The sequence below is a fragment of the Cricetulus griseus genome, chromosome 3 (genome assembly GCF_003668045.3).
Source record: "Cricetulus griseus strain 17A/GY chromosome 3, alternate assembly CriGri-PICRH-1.0, whole genome shotgun sequence".
Lineage (NCBI taxonomy): Eukaryota > Metazoa > Chordata > Mammalia > Rodentia > Cricetidae > Cricetulus > Cricetulus griseus.
Window position 1 is genome coordinate 111,455,987 of NC_048596.1, and position 20,787 is coordinate 111,476,773.

A 20,787-nucleotide genomic window follows, 5' to 3' on the forward strand; every position below is an offset into this window, starting at 1 on the left:
CACACTGGTTGGGTCGGTTTCAGCATGGATTGGTATGGGTCAGGTTTCAGACAGTTACTCTTGCCATGACTCACCAAAGTTTGCTGTTAAAATAAACTCTTAGAGCCAGGCGTTGGTGGCATACGCCTTTAATCCCAGCACTCGGGAGGCAGAGACAGGCGGATCTCTGTGAGTTTGAGGCCAGCCTGGTCTCTAGAGTGAGTGCCAGGATAGGCTCCAAAGCTACACAGAGAAACCCTGTCTCAAAAAACCAAATAAATAAATAAAATAAAATAAAAAATAAAAAACTCTTAGTCCTGAATGACTTTGCAGACACATTTACAAAGCTTATTTGCAGTACTAGAAATCAATCCAGGGCCTTGCACAAGCTGTGCTTGCATTCTCAAACACTCTCTTACAAAGCACTGACATAAAAATATCCCCAAGATATTTTCCTTACAGCTGATGGGATCGTTATAAACTCAGTTTTCCCCTTTATCACAAGACAGTTACCTCTTTTGCCATTTCGTGTCATCATAAAATACTGTTTTATTTCTCTAGTGGCTCAAGGTATCTATGTGTGTAGCAGCCACATCTTCCATAAAACCTCTTTGATTCCATATTGACTCTCATTATAACAACAAAATTATATCATTTACATTTCAAGCTATCTAACAATTTCATTAAATTCTTTTTAACCATGTATATTTTAACCTTGTTAATTGTGTGGCTTTTATAAGCTGCTTTGTTTTCTATCCTGAGACTGTTCCGTTGCCACATCTTAAGTCATATTTTGTTATGAAGAAATAAATAACTGGCATTGTGTTTATTCTCTTACCCCAACTTCTGGGTTTTATGATTTTAAAAGTGTTGTTTTAGTATTTATCTTTTCCAACAAACCAAACACATAATTCTCTATCTGTAGAAATGAATGTGTGTTGGATACAAGTCATTTCAGCCCGTGTCTCTAGGTGACAGTGTGCAGAGGTCATTGATGTTCCATTGTCTTTCGTGTGTACGTAAGCTTTCATTTATGAGAGCAATTTATTTGACAGCAAAAAAATAAAAAGAGCCTCTCTGGACCATGTACTGATCCACTGTGAGTCTGTGCTATTTTGAGGGCATGTCAATAGAATGATGTTCTACTCCCCTTCAATTAGACTTCTAGAAGGTCCTGAGATACAATTATGAAAGAAGCATCTTTGCTAAGCTTGTATTGTTTAGTTTCAAAATCTTTTGGCAGTTTATGCTATATAATGTAAATTAAAAATGGGCTACAAGAACCACCAAGGATTTCAAATTGTTTAGCTGTTGAAAACTACATACCAATAATTTAAATAGCTTTTAAAGTGCTTTTTAAATTCTATATGCTTCAGTATATTGTTTCAGGCCTTTTTTGTAATAGCAACATTCTACAATGGAGTAGGCAGGAAGTCCTTAGACCAAGCTCCTAATTGATGAGCTGTGGATAGTTGATAGTTTCTGTGGGAGGGAGAGTCAGTTTTCTTCATAATTATATCTCCTGGTAAATCCATCATGTTCCAGTGGAAGCCTCCATATCAGTAGCTTATGCACAACACACACTAGAGTCAATGAGTTATTAAATTTAAAAATAAAGACAATAGGAAATGAAGAAGAGGAGGCAGTGAGGTGGTGGTGGATCTGGGGAGAGCACAAGGTAGAAGTTGAAGGAGGATTTGATAGAAATATATCACTCTATCAAAAATTAATAAAATATTTATAAATGAACTCAAAGACTGTGGCAGCATTCACAGTCCAGATGGGGTACCAGAACTGAGAGGAGGTAGTTTACACAGGCTACCACTCCTGACCAAGAAGCTATCTGCAATTGAACCTGGCAGGCAAAGGAAAAAGAGCTTCTCCAGTGGAGCTGTACTGGGAATATTAACTACACTGCAGGGCAGACCCCATCCCAGGAGTACTTGGCCAAAGACGAAACAAACTCAATGGTACTTTTGTGGATGTATTTTGTCTCATTTTGCTTAGTTTACTCATTTTCATCTTATGAATCTTTTGTTTGTTTACTTTGATTTTTACTTTTATGTTTTTGTGTGCATTTTTTTCTGTTGATATTACTTTTGTCTATCTCTTTTGACAGAGAGAACATAAAATTGGATGAGTAGGTAGGGAGGATCTGAGAGGAATTGGAATTTTAAGATGGGAAAACATGGTCAAAACACATAGTAAGAAAAAATTCAATGAAATAGTTTAGAAAAGTAAAATTAAAAAAGTAGAATTATGGATTCCAGTTCTTTTTTGGGGGGGTGGGTTCTCTGTATTGTTTTGGAGGCTGTCCTGGAACTCTCTCTGTAGACCAGGCTGGCCTCGAACTCACAGGTCTGCCTGCCTCTGCCTCCAGAGTGCTGGGATTAAAGGCATGTGCCACCAACCCCCAGCATGGATTCCAGTTCTAATGGGTGTATCAACAAAAGAAGTCTGGTATCTAAGACTCAGTGATCATTGCAGAAGACCAGGCAGAAAGATTGTAGGCACCAGTGGATCAGGAGTGTTCTGTGAGACCCTCATGATGACAGAAACTACACTGGAGTCTCTCCAACATGACTGCATAAATATGAGCTGAGTAAGGCCACAACAGTAGACATGCTAATGTGGATATGGGAAAGCCCAGGAGCCTTCAACCCTACAGAAAGAACCACAGGCAACTAAAGAATGCTGAGAGTGGGAGGAATAGTCCTCCCTAGGGAAGAGCACACTAACTGGCCCTTCCTTAAAACATCCATACAAGCAACATTCTACAGACTGAGCAAGCTATATTTAGGACTATATATGTATGTACATTCACATAAATGCATGATATAATATCTAATAAAAAAGAGGCCAAGAACTTAAAAGAGAACAAGGAGGGCTATATGGAAGTGCTTGGAGGTAGAAAATAGAAAGGAGAAATAATAATTATATTATAATATCAAAAACTAAAAGCAATTGAAAAAAGAAAAGTCCATCACCTGAGAGAATTGCAAATACTTGTTATGCACTTCTCTCAACTCCCCTACATTTCCCTAGCTATTTTGTTTGACATTCTCCATATATGTATCTTTATTACTCTTAGGACATTTCATATAAAATCTTAACCTCTGCCTAACACTACCCTGTATGATTCAAAATTGTTGCTATGCAAACTATGCCAAAACCCATTGACCTTTGCAGTATCAGACAGTAGAGGTAATGTATTCAAATTGTTAAAAATAGGACTGAAGAAAATGGCAAAGCCACCAAACTGTCTGAAAAGAAAAAGGGACTCATGTAGGACCTAAGCAATCTAGAAGTAAATGGCGTCTGCTTTCTCTTATAGTATCGGTACTGGGCCCTTACTAGAGCTCTCCTTGGGCATCTAATTGTTGTCCTGTGTCATGCAGATCCTGAAGGTTTGGGTTTCAGGTCCATTCCTTTCATTTGCTTCAGAAGATCATAGATGGGATGGATGTTGGGATGGGATAACTCATAGCCTTGGTTCTGGGCCTGGGTGGTTTTTGGGTTGGTTCACACACCAGCTCTCCTGCATCCTCAACACCAGGGTGAGCTCTCCAGCACCACCCTGAATGGCTCATCAGCTGCAGTAAGAAGCAAAGGGAGGGACCAGTTCTACTGCTCTAATGCCTTTGGGGGCCAGCTCACCTACACCCATACCACCAGGGCCAGCCAGCTCTACTCTGTTGCCCAGGTGAGGAGAGGCAAGCTGATTGTGGACTGCTTTAATAAAAGATACTTTCAAGTCCACAGGGAAAAGGCATTTCTAGTATGTTAGGCCAATAATCCCAACTTTAATGACATTTCATGGCAGTTGTTGAATTAACTAACTGATGCTCAAGTTGTATCTAAAAATATGATGGGCTTGGAATGTGAATAATATAATTGTATATGCTTTCATAGCTCAAATTGGTGGGAACAGATTTTTTCCATCTTTATTTTTATTTGAATTAGAAACAAGATTGTTTTACATGTCACTCCCAGTTCCCTCTCCCTCTCCTCCTCCCCTACTACCACTCCCCAACTAAAACCCTAACTATCACTCTGCTCCCCAGGTAGGGTGAGGCCTTCCATAGGGGTCATCAGAGTCTATCATATCCTTTGTGATAGGGCCTAGGCCCACCCCAATGTTTCTTGGCTCAGGTAATATCCCTCTATGTGGATTGTGTTCCCAAAGTCCACACCTATGCTAGGGATAAGTACTGAACTACTACAGGAGGTCCCGTAGATTTCTGTGGTCTACTCATTGAAACCCACGTTCCTGGGGACTGGATCAGTCCCATGCTGGTATCCTAGCTATCAGTCTGGGGACCAACAGCTCCCCATTTTCAGGTCAGCTGTTTCTGTGGGTTTCATCAGCCTGGTCTGAACCCCTTTGCTCATCACTCGTCCTTCTCTGCAACTGGATTCCGGTTCAGTTCAGTGATTAGCTGTGGGTGTCTGCTTCTACTTCCACAAGCTGCTGGATGAAGGCTAAATGATGGTATATAAGATAGTCATCAATTTCATTATCAGGGGAGGGCATTTAAGGTAGCCTCTCCTCTGTTGCTTAGATTGTTAGCTGGTGTCATCTTTGTAGGTCTCCAGACCTTTCCCTAGTGCCTGATTTCTCTGTAAACCTAAAATATCTCCCTCTATTATGATATCTCCTTTCTTGTTTTCTTTTATTCTTCCCCTGACTCAAACTTTCTGCTCCCTCATGTCCTCCTCACCCCTACTGTTCTCCTCTTCTCCCCTTCTCTCCTATCTCCCTCCCCCCTCTTCCCTTGCTCCCAATTTGCTCAGGAGATCTTGTCCCTTTCCCCTTCTCTGGGGGACCATGTATGTCTCTCTTAGGGTCATCCTTGTTTACTAGCTTCTCTGGCAGTGTAGATTGTAGGCTGGTAATCCTTTGCTCTATGTCTAAAATCTGCATATGAGTGAGTACATACCATGTTAGTCTTTTTGTGATTGGGTTACCTTCCTCAGAATGGTTTCTTCTAGTTCCATCCATTTGCCTGCGATTTTCAAGATTCCATTGTTTTTCTCTGTTGAGTAGTACTCCATTGTGTAAATGTACCACATTTTCTGTATCCATTCTTCAGTTGCGGGGCATCTAGGTTGCTTCCAGGTTCTGGCTATTACAAATAGTGCTGCTATGAACATGGTTGAACAGATGTCCTTGTTGTATGAATGTGCTTATTTTGGATATATGCCTAAGAGTGGGATTGCTGGATCTTGTGTTAGACTGATTCCCATTTTCCTGAGGAGTCGCCATACTGATTTCCAAAGTGGCTGTACAAGTTGGCACTCCCATCAGCAGTGGAGGAGTGGTGGTAACAGATTTTTACATTAGCTAGCATAATTTTAAATTCAGAGTTTGTCTCAGCATGTTAAAAATAACTGCAACATTATACAGTAAGTCATGGAATTCTATAGATGCAGAAAGATGTGGATTCAAGAATGAAATATAGAATGAAATCATTCTGCTTCATGTTGTCACTAATCTGAATGTTCTTGGATGAGCAGCTGTATAGGAGCTATCAGATCAGATATTGTTCTAAAGTTGATCTTGGCAAGGTGATTCTTCTATACTGATCACTAGGAGTAATTACAAATGTAATTTAAAACGGTGGACAGTGTACATTTTGTTTTCCCTGAGTACAGTCTGCCCTCTGGGTTAAAGTAAGGATTGGGAGATAGATGGAAGATATGGGCTGGAGGACATGATGAGACAGCTAAAGGAAGGAAGAATTTTTGGAACAGTTATCCTTACCACTGTAGACCACATTTACCATAACCCGCCGTGTTAAATGCCATTCTCAATACTCTAGTTTACACACTAGGCATAATTCATATCACGGTTGGTGGCTAATGGAAACACTTAGAACTCATAAAGGTGCCAAGAATATATGACAGTGAAATGTTCAGTGCTAAATGAAATATATATCAATTCCTCTGAAGCTTAAGCAAGATTGGTGGAGGAGTGAGTAGAAATAATGTAAAAGACAGAGGACAGATAGGTGTACAGAAAAAAAAAACAGAATTCTTCTATAAATGATGCAACTATAACATGCATCAACTCACTGAAGCAATTTTCCTGTATAAAATATGCAGAAGCATGGGGGTGCAGACATTTTATCATGATTGGGAATGGCTTATGAGACTCCTTCTCTAGGGGCTAATTAATGGCTATTATGGGAAGGAGTGCCATTTTCTTCAATTGTATAGCCACCAATAAGCCACCCAAGTTCAATCTACCACTCATAATTGTCTAAGCAACTAATTATATTCAGGAGGTTTCACACAAAAAGAAGGCAGGAAAGTAGGAAGGGCACTTGTTAAAAAGAAAACAACTTTCATAGGAGTGCAAGGAGAATGGCAGAAGGAAATGGGGGATGAAATGATTAAAATTAGCAGAATTTATGCATGAAACTGTCAAATAATAAAAAAGCAAAGCAAACATGCAAGAAAAATCCCAAACTCAACCCAAAAAGTCTGTCTTCATGCTTTGAGGCAAATAAATAAGTAAATAAAATTAGCTAATTTTCTTCAACTGTGATTTATAGCACTATTGGCCAATAGTACAATGCTCATCAAATTAAACTACATTTTTAACATTTTATCATATTTATGTATGTATATTCAATGTGTGTACATGAGGGGCATTCATTTGGCATGATTTTTTTTGTGTGGAAGACATAGGACTTATTTTTGTAATTGTTTCTTTCCTCTTACCATATTGGGCCTGTGTATCTGATTTAGGATTTCAGGCTTAGCCACAAGAGTTTTCAGCCACTGACCTATTTTTCTAGTCTTCAAATGTGTTACTTAATAGATATATGCCTGTCTTTAATCTAGAAACACAAATATCAAAGGTTATGCATTCATTGGCTGAGGAAAATGACATCAGAGGCTCAAAAGAACCTAACTGGGAGCAATGGTTTAGGTTTTACTAATTGAGGCTGTATGAAGCAACTTCACATAACAAAACTGTCAAGAATGAGAACAGACTATCCAAAGCATTTCTCCTCTTTCCTTCTCTCCTTCCTCCCTCCCTGCCTCCTTCCTTCCTTCTTTCATTCCTCCATGCTTCCTACTTTCATCCCTCTCTCCTTCCTACCTTCCTTCTTTCCTTCCTTTAGTTCTCTCCCTCCTTCTTACCTTCCTTCTTTTCTTCCTTTCCTACCTGCCCTCCCTTCCTTACTCCCTCTTTTCCCCTCCCTTCTTTCCCCATTCCTCCCTTCTCTCCTTACTACCTGTCATTAATTCTTTCTTTATTTTCTTTTTTTGTGCATTAGTTTCTAACTCAGTAGTTCAAGTTGACCTAGAGGTCACAGTAACTCTCCTGCCTCAGCTTCACAATTGCTATGATTACAGAAGCTATTATGCCTGTCCCTGCAGCAATTCTTTTTCTGGATTTTTTATTTAAAATATAATTTTTTAAAGTTTACACACAAACTCAAGTTCTTCCTCACTCCTTTCTCCTGCTCCCCCTGTTTCTACCCTTCCCATCCCATCCACTACTAAGAACTGGTAATGCCTTCCTTGGGGAGGCCAAAGTCTGGCATACAAAGTTGAGGCAGGATTAAACACCTCCACCAGGGTATCATGGTTGAGCCAGGGAATGGGATCCAAAATACCAGTTCATGCACCTGAGTTAGGTCCTGGTGCTAGTGCCAGGGACCTGTCCAACAGATCAAGTCACATAACTGTCACCCACAACCAGAGGGTCTAGTTTGATCCCATGTAGGTTCCCCAGCTGTCAGTCCATAGTCCTTGAGCTTCTGCTAGCTTTGGTCAGCTGTCCCTGTGGTTTTCTCCCACCATGGTCTTGAGCTCCCTTGTTCCTATGTTCTTTCCTCCTTCTCTTCAACTGAACTCTAGGACCTCAGCCAGTGCTTGGCTGTGGGTCACTGCATCTGCTTCCATCAGTTACTGGACACAGGTTCTACGATGACAAGTAGGGCAGTCATTAATCTGATTAAAGGGGAAGGCCTATTCAGAGACCAGCTTCCTTATTGCTAGGAGTCTTACCTGGGGGTCACCCTTGTGGATTCCTGATTTCTCTATCCCCAGGTTTCTCCCTAACCTCCAGTGGCTCCCTCTATCAAGATATCTCTTTCATTGGTCTCCCTGCTCCATTTTTTCCCCAGCTTGTCTTCTTGATCTCTCATGTTCCCTTCCCCAATCCCCTCCCATTTACACTCCCAATAAACCCAGGGGATCTCAACTATTTTCTCTTCCTGGGACCCTCCATGTATGTCCCTCTTAGGGTCCCCCCTTTTACCTAGCTCCTTGGGAGTTGTGAAATGTAGCTTGGTTATCTTTTGCTTTACATCTAATATCCCCTCATGAGTGAATACATACCATGTTTGTCTTGCTGGGCCAGGGTTACCTCACTCAGGATGTCTTTTTCTAGTTTCATCAATTTGCCTGCAAATTTCTAGATGTCAGTTTTTTTTCCCACAGAGTAATACTCCATGTTGTAAATGTACCTACCACATTTTCTTTATCCATTATTCATTTGCTGGGCATCTAGGTTGTTTCCAGGTACTGGCTATTACAAATATTGCTGCCATGAGCATAGTTGAGCAAATGTTCTTGTGGTGATGCTTGCATCCTTTGGGCATATGCTAAAGAGTGGTATTGCTGGTTCTTGAGGTAGAATAATTCCCAATTTTCTGAGAAATCATCATACTGATTTCCATAGTGGCTGTACAAGTTTGCATTCCTACCAGCAATGGAGGAGTGTTCCCATTATTTCACACCCTCCCCAGCATAAGCTGTCACAGTGTTTTTGAACTTAGCCATTCTGACAGGTATAAGATTGTATCTCAGAGTCATTTTGAATTCATTTCCATGTTGACTAGGATGTTGAATAGTCCCTTAAGTGTCTTTCAGCCATTTGAGTTTCTTCTGGTAAAAATTCTCTGTTGAGACCTGCATCCCAGTTTTTAACTGTGTTATTTGTAATTTTGGTATCTAGGTTTTTTGAGTTCTTTATGTATTTTGGAGATCAGCTGTCTGTCAGATGTGTGGTTGGTGAAGGTCTTTTCCCGTTCTGTAGCACTGTTTTGTGTCACTGGCCATATCCTTTGACTTAAAGAAGCTTCTCAGTTTCAGGAGGTTCCATTTATTGATTAGTGCTCTCAGAGTCTGTGCCCTACAGCACTTTTTAAGTGAATAAATTCGACCTAGTATCCCATTATAGACAGCTGATTCTGCATCACAATTTTCTCCTTATGGAAGATGGAATAGTGTCACAGAGGAATCTTTTCTAGGAAAGATAATGAGTACTGGATGGATAACAAGTAATGCAAATCATACCGACAGGTTAATATCCAAATGAATAACAGACCAACAAAGAGCCCAGGTAAGTCCAAGGATATAAGCAGGTACATATTAAGTGAAATATATACCTTAGAATCCTAGAAAAAAATGTCTTACAGCCAGAGCTGGGCTTGAGAACCTATGTAAAGAAGGAAGTTGACACTACTGAAGAGAGAAGATTCCATAGTACAGTTTCAATAGCTCCTTTAACCTCCAGGGTGTGGCTGTGGCTCACAAAGCTTCATTTGCTCTCACTCTCTTTTTTGTTGCCTTTCCTGTTAGTGGCAGATGACATTTGCAGCTAGGGTTATTTGTCTGAGTCTTAACAAAAGCTGTGTTGTTGCGAAGCATTACGAGATACTCTACTTCAACCTGTTTTGGAATACCAAAGCTAGGAACTACCCCACATTCCATCCTCACACCCAAATAGCCCAATAAGAGATTTTGAAAGACTAAATGAGTCAGTTATTATTGCCATAATGAAAGAAACCCAAGGCACACAGGGAGGCAAACATCTTGAAATATAAATTTGTTATAAGCTTCTCATTAAAATTTGTCAAAATAAATAAACTTTTAATTTCAGAAATTGCTTTGTAAAGATGAATGTAAGTAACTTTGAAATCTGTCATAATTAGCAATTGCTTTAAGTAAAATATTCCTTTCATGCACCACTTGTGATGTGATCCACTTCTATAGTATCCATTCCCACTTCCCTGATGATCACACTCACTAGAAAGTAGTAAACATGACCCTGTCAAATAGAAACACACAGGCTACTTACAAAATTCTTTCTAGTTTTATTGCACTAAAGAATACCTGAAGAAACTACCTTTCTCATGTTTTTATACCTTGAGGCTTTAGTAAATAAATTACTTTCAACAGATTAATCAATATGAATAGAAAAGAGCGTTTTGAGATACTTTAATCTTCAGTGTTTAGATTTGAATCAAAAGCTCCTTGATTTGTATTACACACACCCCAAAGCCATTTTTTCCTAATTATTTTTTGTGTTCTTACTGACCAATTTTACAACACTCATGCTATTAATGCATGTACTCCTGACCCCTGTTGTGACACAAAGTAGATAATGTGGATGAAGAATGTATGCACATAACTGATGAGCTCGTCTTCTAAATGCATTTGAACTTGACCTACTAAAATGCTCATTACAGATTGTATGACAGCCTTGTGAAAAGAAGGAGCAAGGCATCATTTCAGGGAAGCAGGTTCTTTGAAATTAAATGACTTCAAAGATTGCCACATGGTAAGAATTGATTTGAAAAAAAGGATTCAGTACCACATAATGAAATAACCTGCTTAAACCCTACAACAGTTATCACTATTAAAATGTTTTGCAAATTGGAACACAGCAGATTCTGATTTGACTAAGGAGTGGTTGTTAAACGAGAAAATAAAGAGTAATCCTGTAATGTAAAGGACTTTTATTTAAGAACAGGAATAGTGTAAAGTCTCTTATTCTAAAGCAAAACTCTCTTCATTCTTCTTGAACAAAGAAATCATCCCATTCCAACTTTGTGTATAATATGATGCATATTTTGATAACTAATATCACCAAATTCAGGAATACTAAATCGTGTTTACTCAGTCAGCTGACTGTAAATTAGAGATTATTTTAAAATTCACTCAACATAGATAAACAAAATAGAATGATTCCTAGAGAAAATTATTGTCTACAAATTACTGATCGGTGAAACCAATTTTCAGATAATGTCAGGCAAACTGATGAAAGTATCACATTTCCCACCTATCCAAATGTCAGACAAACGTTGGAGCTTCTCTATTATTCTTCATTTTGCTTAACACTGGAGTGGTGGTGAGCGGGAGTAGGAGTCATTACAAGAGTGTGAAGTTTGACAGTATGTCAGCATTTAGGTAAGCTGAAACTTAAAATGACCAAATGTAAAGGGATTTCAAAATGAGCACATTACAATTTTTTTCTTGGCACAAAATATACTTAGGTTTGACTTTCTAAAATTTCATAAATATTTAATGTTTTAATTTTAGTGAAACAAATAGGAAGATTAAGCATAATAAAATAAACTCACCTCAAAATATACCTAAAATATTAGACTCAGCACATAAAGGTTTCAAGATTAAAAAAAAAAAAAAACAGCCAAAACAACAAACTATCTCTGATAGACATTCCAGGCAATTTTCCAACCAAAATACAAAATTAGTTTAAAAGAGAGGGAGATTAAATCTTTTTACCAACCTTCATTTGCTTTCTAGAGCTGTTGTAGCATTAAATGACACAGTACACACCTCAACTTTTGATTACAGGGTTATGCTTTCTTTCAATAGTAGCTAATCACTATGATACTATTAAGTTTGGAAAATGTCATTACATAAGCTTGCAGAATTTCATTTTCATTCAAACATGCTTTTCTTACTATCAGCCATAAAGATGGTAAAGATGCACACATTGTTAAACATGGTCAAGACATTGTGCAATGTTTCTTTATTGTGGTTAAAAATGACAATACTAGAACTGAAGATTGTCTAAATTCTTGTCCTAAGTTCTCCATGGATCCCCTGGTATTAGATGAATAGAAAAGGTGTTAATCAGCCCTGTGACATTTTTAAGTAATCCATTCACCCCTTTTCTTTATTGTTGGTCTCCCACCTTTTTATTTTCTGTTCTGTGACCCAGTGGTTCCTCCCTTTGTCTGTTGGTCATCCTCTGGGCCCTTACAAACATAATTGAAATTTAAAGCCTAAATAATAGTATGGATTCTCAAATACATAATGCAAAATATCTTTGGTGAGAGGAAAAGATCTATAAAGTGCCTTTACCTTGTTCTAAAGAGAAAGAGAAGTCACGATGAATTTATTACATATTCTTATTTAGAATTATTTCTGTGATAAGCTGTAGGTGGTTTAATACATCTTATAGACAGCTACTTTATCACAAGTCTTCCTCTGAACACACAGAAGAGGAGATAGAAAGATATTGAGAGTCAGAGATGAAGGATGACTAAACAGAAATAGTGTTTTCTGGGCACAGAAGGTCAATTGATATTGGACTCTCAGCAGTTGTTGGTAGCATGCCCAAAACCTACATCAGCTCATGCCAGACAAAACTCCCACCATGGTGAGGGGATGAGGGTAAGAAGTTCCACCCCTATCAGGTAAGCTTCCTAGAGGAGGAAAGTCAGTTTTCTTTATTGGTGTAGCCATTTCTGGATGGAACACACTGCAGTAGAAACTATACATTTAAGAGAATATGAGAAGCATGGATAATTTTAGTTCTTAAATAAATCACAGGTGATCTAAAAATAAATTATAACTAAATGAAATAAAGTTTCATGTTAACGGCAATTGTAGAGATGTTAATGATACATGTTAAATAAATGTATAGTGGCATCCATGCAAGCAGTAGATATATCTTTATAAATATCAAGTTGACTCAATAGCTAGTACCCTGCTGAAACAGATAGTCATAATATTTCCATCACACATTACAGAATGCATTACAGGTTATGTTCCAAGATAGGTACAAGAAGATATTTTACATTCAAGACCCAACTGAAAATCTTTTTAAAAAGAAGTGTTTTCCTCTTAGTTCATGCATTGGTCAAGCCATATTTTAAAATCTATGAACAAAGTCCCAATGCTATATACTATGCAAATTTCTCATCCTAAAGTAAATTACTTAGTTTTATTTACTAGATGACAGTTAAAATGAGAGTGTCACTATATATGAAGAAATTTACAGTTATAATACAATAGTGTTTATTAATATCTACATATGTTGAGCTTTGCATTCCCTAAGAATTTTGGGATAGGAAGTTACAATAGCAATTTTAATGAATAAGCAATGGATGGCACCCTTCCCTTTACTATTATTATATTAGACAATGCATGGAGTTGGTGTTTCTTAGAGAAGCCAAATACATTCTGTTAAAAGACAAAGGCTCTGTTAAATGTTAGTATCAACAAAAATGTGAAAAAAATCCCGATAAACAAAACAAGTCAAAATGATGTTCAGTTTTACTGCACATTTGTGTATGCTTTGTGATACAAACACAATTGTCCTGATGTTTACAAAATTCTAATTTCTCCCACATTTCTAACATTGTTCTTAAGAGAATGTTTTTGACCTGACCAATTCCTAAGTATATGAATTAGTGCTCTGCATTTAAATGACAATATCTAGACCAACATACTTAATTTATTCTAAATTTAAAAAGATGCATAACTTGTTCCCCCTCCTCTTCTTTAACTGACCTTTCTTTGCAGTTTACTAGAACTCTGTTTTTCTTTAGGAAACCTAGTTTTACAGCTTTTTCAAATTTTGTTCATTAAAAAGAACGCACAATGGAGTGAAATTGCGGGTAATGGAAAAAAAGTTTAAATATAGTGAAACAATGATTCTCACTGTCCTGTGATGGTTGACACACATTGTTTTATTTCATTTATTTCTTTTTCACTGCTTTACAAACTCTGGCTCTGTTGGACAAGTAGCAAGTTACAGGCACAGAAAGATAGGAAAACAATCATGTGTTTTCATATCAAATTGTTTCTCTGAGACCAGAAAGTTCTCAAAGTCATGGCTTGCAACTGAGCCTGCATTTAAAATTAAAGTATTAAATATTAAGATTTCTGGGGCTGGAGAGATGGCTCAGAGGTGAAGAGCACTGACTGCTCTTCCAGAGGTCCTGAGTTCAATTCCCAGCAACCACATGGTGGCTCACAACCATCCGTTATGAGATCTGGTGCCCTCTTCTGGTGTGCAGATATACATGGAAGCAGAGTGTTATAAATATTAAGATTTCTTGGAAATTTTACTTTTTATTGTCCAAGATTACACTCTAGGGATCCTTGCCATTTATCATAGTTGCCAATCATGGAAAACATGATCTTCCTCATGTCATCTCCCATCCCAAATAAAATAGGGTATTTATAGAGATTCAAGATAACAGGGCTAGATATTCAATGGAATGTATATTTAATAGCAAAGTAGAACGAACCTGTCAGTAGATTTCTAAAGACTGAATTATTCTATAAGTGGATATCTTAAAATATGTCACAGTCTCTCTTTGGGCATCAGTTACTTTAAGTACAAAAGAAGAATTCTAACTTCAGCATTTTATATTACTGTATCATAACTGAATGTGGAAATATCATAGCTACCACAAGAAAAAGTAACAGTTATATTTATTATTTGAGAAGGGGAGGTGAGAGAGATTGGTACATGAATGCTTTGCTGTACTTGTGGAGGTCAGAGAAAAACTTTTTGGCAATCAGCTCTTTCCTCCTACTCTGAAGAGGTAGTCTTTCTTATCATTTCTTTTGTGCTACATACTTCAGGTTAGCTATTCTACAAGAGTCTAGCAATACTTCTGTATGAGCCTGCCTTCCTGATGTACAAGTTCTGGGATTTGTGTCTGTATGGGTTCTGTAGATAGAGCTTAGGTCATCAGGCTACCATGGCAATGCTTTACCTGCTGGACAAAATGACGTAAATAATTATCTGTGGGGTGCTAGGCTCATCTATCTCACTTTCCCCAAAGATATAGAAAACATTATGGAAAAGAGAATGAGAAGACTTAAGAGGCAGAGGTTTGTGGAAGGTGGTGTCAAAACAGTGTCTTCTGGACATGGCAGAAGTGATGCACTCATGAACTCACAGCAGGTACGGCCAATCAACATTCTATCATGGAGGAATGAGGGACTCATGAGCTCCCACTCCTAGATAATGGCTTAGAGAGGAAGTTGGGTTAGTTCTTCTCTTTAGAAGTGTGGTCCCCAATAGATGAGTCATTCTCCCATGGATGGCTCCACATTCACGTCTGTATGGATGGTTGTGATGTAGCAATTTCCTCTGAGATAAAGCATTTCTTCCTGGAGGAAATATTCTCAAAACTCAGAATATTATAAAGGGAGGTTAACTCTTTCATCATGCACTAGATCCCATTATGATCAAGAAGCAAACAATACAAAGGCTTCAGGAAGTCACTGAAACAGACCAGATATACTAGGTTGCTCTATCCCCAAGCATATATAAACCATAAAAGACTGCTGAGGGTCAAAACTCTCAGAACCAAAACATCTGACTAGAAGATGTGCACAGAAGCCAAATCATCTGGAAGATACAGAACTTCCTAGAAGATGCTCAGACCAACTGAGATGCCTACAAAAGAGACTCTTCATCCTTTCAAACTACCTCCAAGTTGTGCAGTGAGATCTGGGTTTCCAGGTTTCCAGGTGTGAGTAGATGTCACTCGTGATGGCTGAGCTTTTGGTTTATGTTTCTGTGCATAACCCCTCACTCATACTCCTGTGAGAAACTCCAATAAAACTCATTGGTTCACCAAGTTGGACTTGGGTGGTAACTTACTTTGGTCTGTAGTCAGTCCCATATCAGGCACCAGCAGACATTTGTTAATGTCTCTCCAGTAACAGTGTCATAGAACAGTTACACATGTTGAACTCAGTGGATTTTTAAAAAAGACAGAGGATATGAAGAGAGTGGGTGATAGAAAGTATGAGCTAGATCCAGGAGGATTTAGGGGGAGGAAAAGAGGATAAATATGGTAAAAATACATTGCATGAATGTATGGCATTCTCTAAGAATAAAATATGTTAAATATAAAAATTATTTTAAATATAATGAACATTACTTAGCATCATTGTAATTGTACTATCTACTGATGGCAATGCCACCTTTTGTCTCTAGTAAGTCTCTTAACAGTTTCCTGTAATTGAAATCCATTGTTTTTGTTGTTGTTTTTTGTAAGTGGTCCAAGGAATCAGTGATTGGATAAGTCATAATCACACAGGGACACAAAAAACAATTCAGCATTCGATTTGTCCACCATGCCTTTTAAGAGCACCTATAATTTCACAATCACTCAACTGACATTTTTTGACTCAACAAATGAAGAATTAAGCAGTGTTTCTTTCTTACCAGAAATTAACCTTGAAAAGAAAACTGTGTCTCAAACATGTGCATGGTTATAGTCTCCTCTCCCTCTCTTTATGTGTGTTATGTATTTGTATACATGCACACATGCGTGCATACATCCATATGCATACATCCATGCTCACATACATATACAGATGCATACATGAAATCTGATGACTTCTACTGGTACCACAGGCAAGAGGCACACAAGTGGTACACAAGTGGTATATATATATCTGAGGTTTTTGGTTTTAGTTATTTGTAAAACCACACCCTCTTTCCCTTAACTAAATTAGATGCAAAATTAAAAACTGGTGGAAAGCACCACTGAATTCTTTGCTTAGAAACATATAAACAGTATTCTTTCTATCCACAAACAAAAATGTGTTCGTATAAACCTAGAAATTATTGACATTTTCTTTAAAAAAAAATGAAAGGGAATGCGCAAGGAGAAAGACCCACAGTAGAAATCACATTCTGGAGATTCTTTAATATATGATTTTGGTGTTTGAGAATGTTTGTTCCCTCAGATTATATCCAGTATGTTATATAACACAGCATGATTTGCATTATGTTATCAAAAAGATATGTTCCTTAAATAATTGTATTTTTATGCCATTGCACGCTTTTAATTCTAGCACTTGGGGAGTAGACACAGGAAGAACAGAAGTTCAAGGCTATCTTTGGTTATATAGCAAGCTTGAGGACAATTCTACAAGACAATGTTTCAAATCAAATTAAAAAAATAGTACTAAAATATTATCAACTGAGTCCAAATGAAAAATCTTAACCCACAGCCAAATGACTTGACTATGCCATTAGTAGCTGCAGAATCTAAATTCGTAAGGTTGTCATGCCAGAATGTACTTACTGTACTTCAATAATTCTCATCTTTTCACAAACCAGTGAACACCCACACCCCCAATATTGCTAATTTATGTGTATTAAAGGAAAACTTACAGAGATTTCATGGACATTTCAATTTTAATATTTATTGCCATCAAAATTAGTGATTTAAGGCATACACAACAACAATGGCCACCATAGAAATAATCTGTCAAAATAAAGCTGTTTTTTATATGAGTGATAAAGCTTTAATTTTATTCTTGTTCAAAAAAAAAACTATGTTTAACATATAGATGCTTGGACACACACTGGAATTTAGATTAGGCAAGGAGGTTTATCCAATATTGCAGACAATCTTTCTTTGCAAAAATGCTTGATCTGAATGATTGAAATCTGACAAATTCACATAATTAATTACATGAATGTTATGATCAATAAGGAGTCAGTATTACACATCAAGCCTGGATCAAACTCACTTCTTTTGATGAGTTCTTTTTGATCAATGTTTTTTAGGAAAATCCATCTTAATCTGGATAGCATGGCCAAGATACAATGGCATATAGACGTACTCAGAGCTCAATTTACATGAGCATTGCACATTGCCCATAGAAGGAATAAGAAAGTGATTCAAGGAAAGGGAAAAAATTATGTGTAACTCAATATAATGTGGTCATTTGGTGCTAGATGTTTTAGTATTCTTGTTTGCTAGTGGTGAATCTCACCAAAACCAAATAATAACAGCATTTATCATTGTTATCTGACATGCAAAAGACTGCCAAAAATGAGGCAAGGACTGATTTCAGCAAGATGTTACACTTGATAGCATTACTAGCTATTGACCAAATTAATTGAGAAACTGTAAGAATATCTTAATTATTAAGGTAGCAAAGTAGGTTTTCCTTCTAGTTCAAGAATATTACATAATGAGAGGTCATAAACTGATTGGGTCACAGAAATAGGAAATTTAAATCTAATAACTCACCGAGATAACAAATAGTGCAAACATAATATTAGTGATTCTTAGCTTAAATTTGAATAAATATTGAAGTAGTTACTCTTTTGTAGAAAGCAAAGTGAGGATCCCACTTCAGGAATGTTACTTCAACATCTCTGGCTGAAAGCAAAGTGAGACAAAGGAGAGAGGTCTTGTGCTTCAGGATTCACTGCAAGATACAAGACTCTTTGGAGTCTAAGCATAAACTAAACAAAGCACTTTAGTAGGCTATCTTTTTACAGTTTTTATTACTATGCAATAGGACTCAATTGAGCAAATTGGTGATAAAATATTTCTATTACATTATTGTGTCCAAGGTCAGCTAAGGGAGTGCAGATTTCCCTAGTAGTGGATAAGGTGCAAAAATTAGAAAGGAGATACCATATCAATATGGGCGGAAGGCTTGGGCGAGTGTAGAGGAGAAACAATAAAGGGAGACCATATAGTTAGTAGTGAAAGCGATTAGAAGTGGACATGAAGTACCCGTATCGATACAAAGTTTTGTGCTGCAGTTTCAAACTCCAAGTGTTTGTCTGGATCCTTTACAAATTAAAGCTACTCCACTTATGTACAACATAGAAAATGGAGTCTAAGTTTCAATGAATTTTTAATTTTGTTCAATCCTGAATCTGTTCAACCAAAAACAATTTAAAGAGGATTGCAGCTATCAGCTTCAGAGCAAGTGAGATAAGTTCCTCACAAGAGAGTTTTTGGAATTTCCATAAAAATCAGCAGTGTGCATCTAACAGCATTCTTTTAATTTGCCCATCAAAATGTGAATCACCAACAAATATTCTTCAGGGCCTCTTTATTTTCAGGATTAAACATGTCATTTTGCCACATTCTTTGAATTCTCACTTTAAGTAATCATAAATAAGGAAACCTTGATATTCTTTGGCATAGCACAGTTGTTTGATTCAGGTAAGTTTCCAAGTTATAGAAATTGCACTGTTCCTTCTTTAGAGTCCTCAAAAGATTAGTCTCCTAAGATTTTAGCTGAAGGATTCTTTATTGTATTCAAATTTTGTCCCATATGAGTTGCTCTGGTTACTCAAATTATGAAGAGTCTTGGAAATCGAACTTGGTCCACAGCAGAAAACTCCAACTGTTTTCCTGGAAAAAGAAGAGAAGAAATGGGAAATCAGGTACAAACTTTGGCAGAATATGACAAGCACTTAGCTATATGAACACGGGTTTAAGGTATTGGAAAAGTTAATTTCTTGCTGCTTTACATTTTAAAACAACTTTCCAATTATGGACCTTCATAGCTGAATTCAGAAAAATGTAATTAGAGCATAAATTGGCTGGTGGAAATTATGCAGTGTGTCTTTTATTTTCACTACATGGCACTGGGAAGCATACTAAGAGAAAAGAATGAATAGAGGACAATTCTTTAACTGGAATTTTATGTGTTGTTCTAAACTTTTCACATGGAGTTGCATAGTTGTAGTTCAAAATAGAGACTGAAAAGTCACCACCAATTGGAAAGCAAAAATTTTATCCACTTGGAATATATATATATATGTATGTATGTATGTATGTATGTATGTATGTATGTATGTATTCACAGAGAAATGACAAATGGATTTTATTATTTTCTAACATAAAACTTCCTTCAGTAATCAAAACCATGTATCTTTAACAAATGGAAGAAATAAACCCCAAGAATTAAATATTTTAATTTGATCTTCCTCCAAAGTTTACTGATATGCACCAGCTTCCTTCTAGGATATCAAATGTTTAACATTACCTATCCCAATAAAGACAAATGCAGACAGCCCTCATTATTACAATATGATGGGGAGCAGACGACAAAGACCGAATTTATTGAAAAATACAAATACAGAAAAAACTTTTAAGACTCTTCACTTTCAAAATTAAACTAGGAAGTATAAAAACAGAACATTTACTTGAAGTCATGGTGGTATAATGGAGACATCCTCTTCCATTAGAGAACCAGAGAAAGGGCTTTAGGTATATCTCAGCGTTAGTGCTGTTGCCAAGCATGGGTGAAGCCCTGATCTTGATCTCAACCACTGAATTATGACAAACCTACCAGTGTATAAACTTCACACCCCCCCCAACACACACACACACACACACACACACACACACACACACACACACACACACACTAATATGAAAAGTTTAATTGTTGTTATTATACACCAGAGATCATGCTACTCCAAGAAGACACAGGTTGACAAATAAAAAGTTTAGTGCCAGGTGTGGGAAGCCTTTCCTGAGATGTTGGACGGAGGTGTCACAGAGACCCTCCAAAACAATGAAGGCTATTGTCATTGTTCTTGGCTGTTCATCAGAACTCCATGGTAAGATGCTATTGCTGAAGATACTATACATTTTGGTCACAGGAAATTGAGAAATCAAGTTGTTACTGGTCAGGAAGCTTTCTCATTGATAAATAGCTTTCACAGTCCAAAAAGATTCGATGTAGGCTGATGGAGATAAATGTTATCCACAGTCTTAACCAGCTGTAAACACCAGGAGTTACAATAAAGACCAGTGTGGCAAGATAAACAATGGTTGCAATAATCACAAAAATTAAATGTAAACAATCGCTTTCTGATTAGGTTTAAGACCTACTTCACAGGAGGAATGAATGCATAGTATTGTAAATATGGGTAAGAAACCATGGCACGGCAGCTCACAGGCTCTAGGGATTTACTCACTACTATTATTCTGCTAAATGGCCATAGTA

At 37.2% G+C, this 20,787-nt stretch overlaps 1 protein-coding gene across 6 annotated transcripts in view; it reads right to left on the bottom strand.

The window, feature by feature from the left end:
* Positions 1 to 17,200: 17,200 nt before the first annotated feature.
* Nox4 (NADPH oxidase 4) overlaps positions 17,201 to 20,787 on the bottom strand; it is a 143,770-nt gene continuing 140,183 nt past the window's right edge. For all 6 annotated transcript variants that reach the window (XM_027407585.2, XM_027407584.2, XM_027407586.2 and 3 more), the window contains one exon: positions 17,201 to 19,181. In XM_027407585.2, coding sequence (XP_027263386.1) covers positions 19,061 to 19,181 — 121 coding nt within the window. In that variant the 3' untranslated portion in view covers positions 17,201 to 19,060. The remainder of the gene's footprint in view (positions 19,182 to 20,787) is intronic.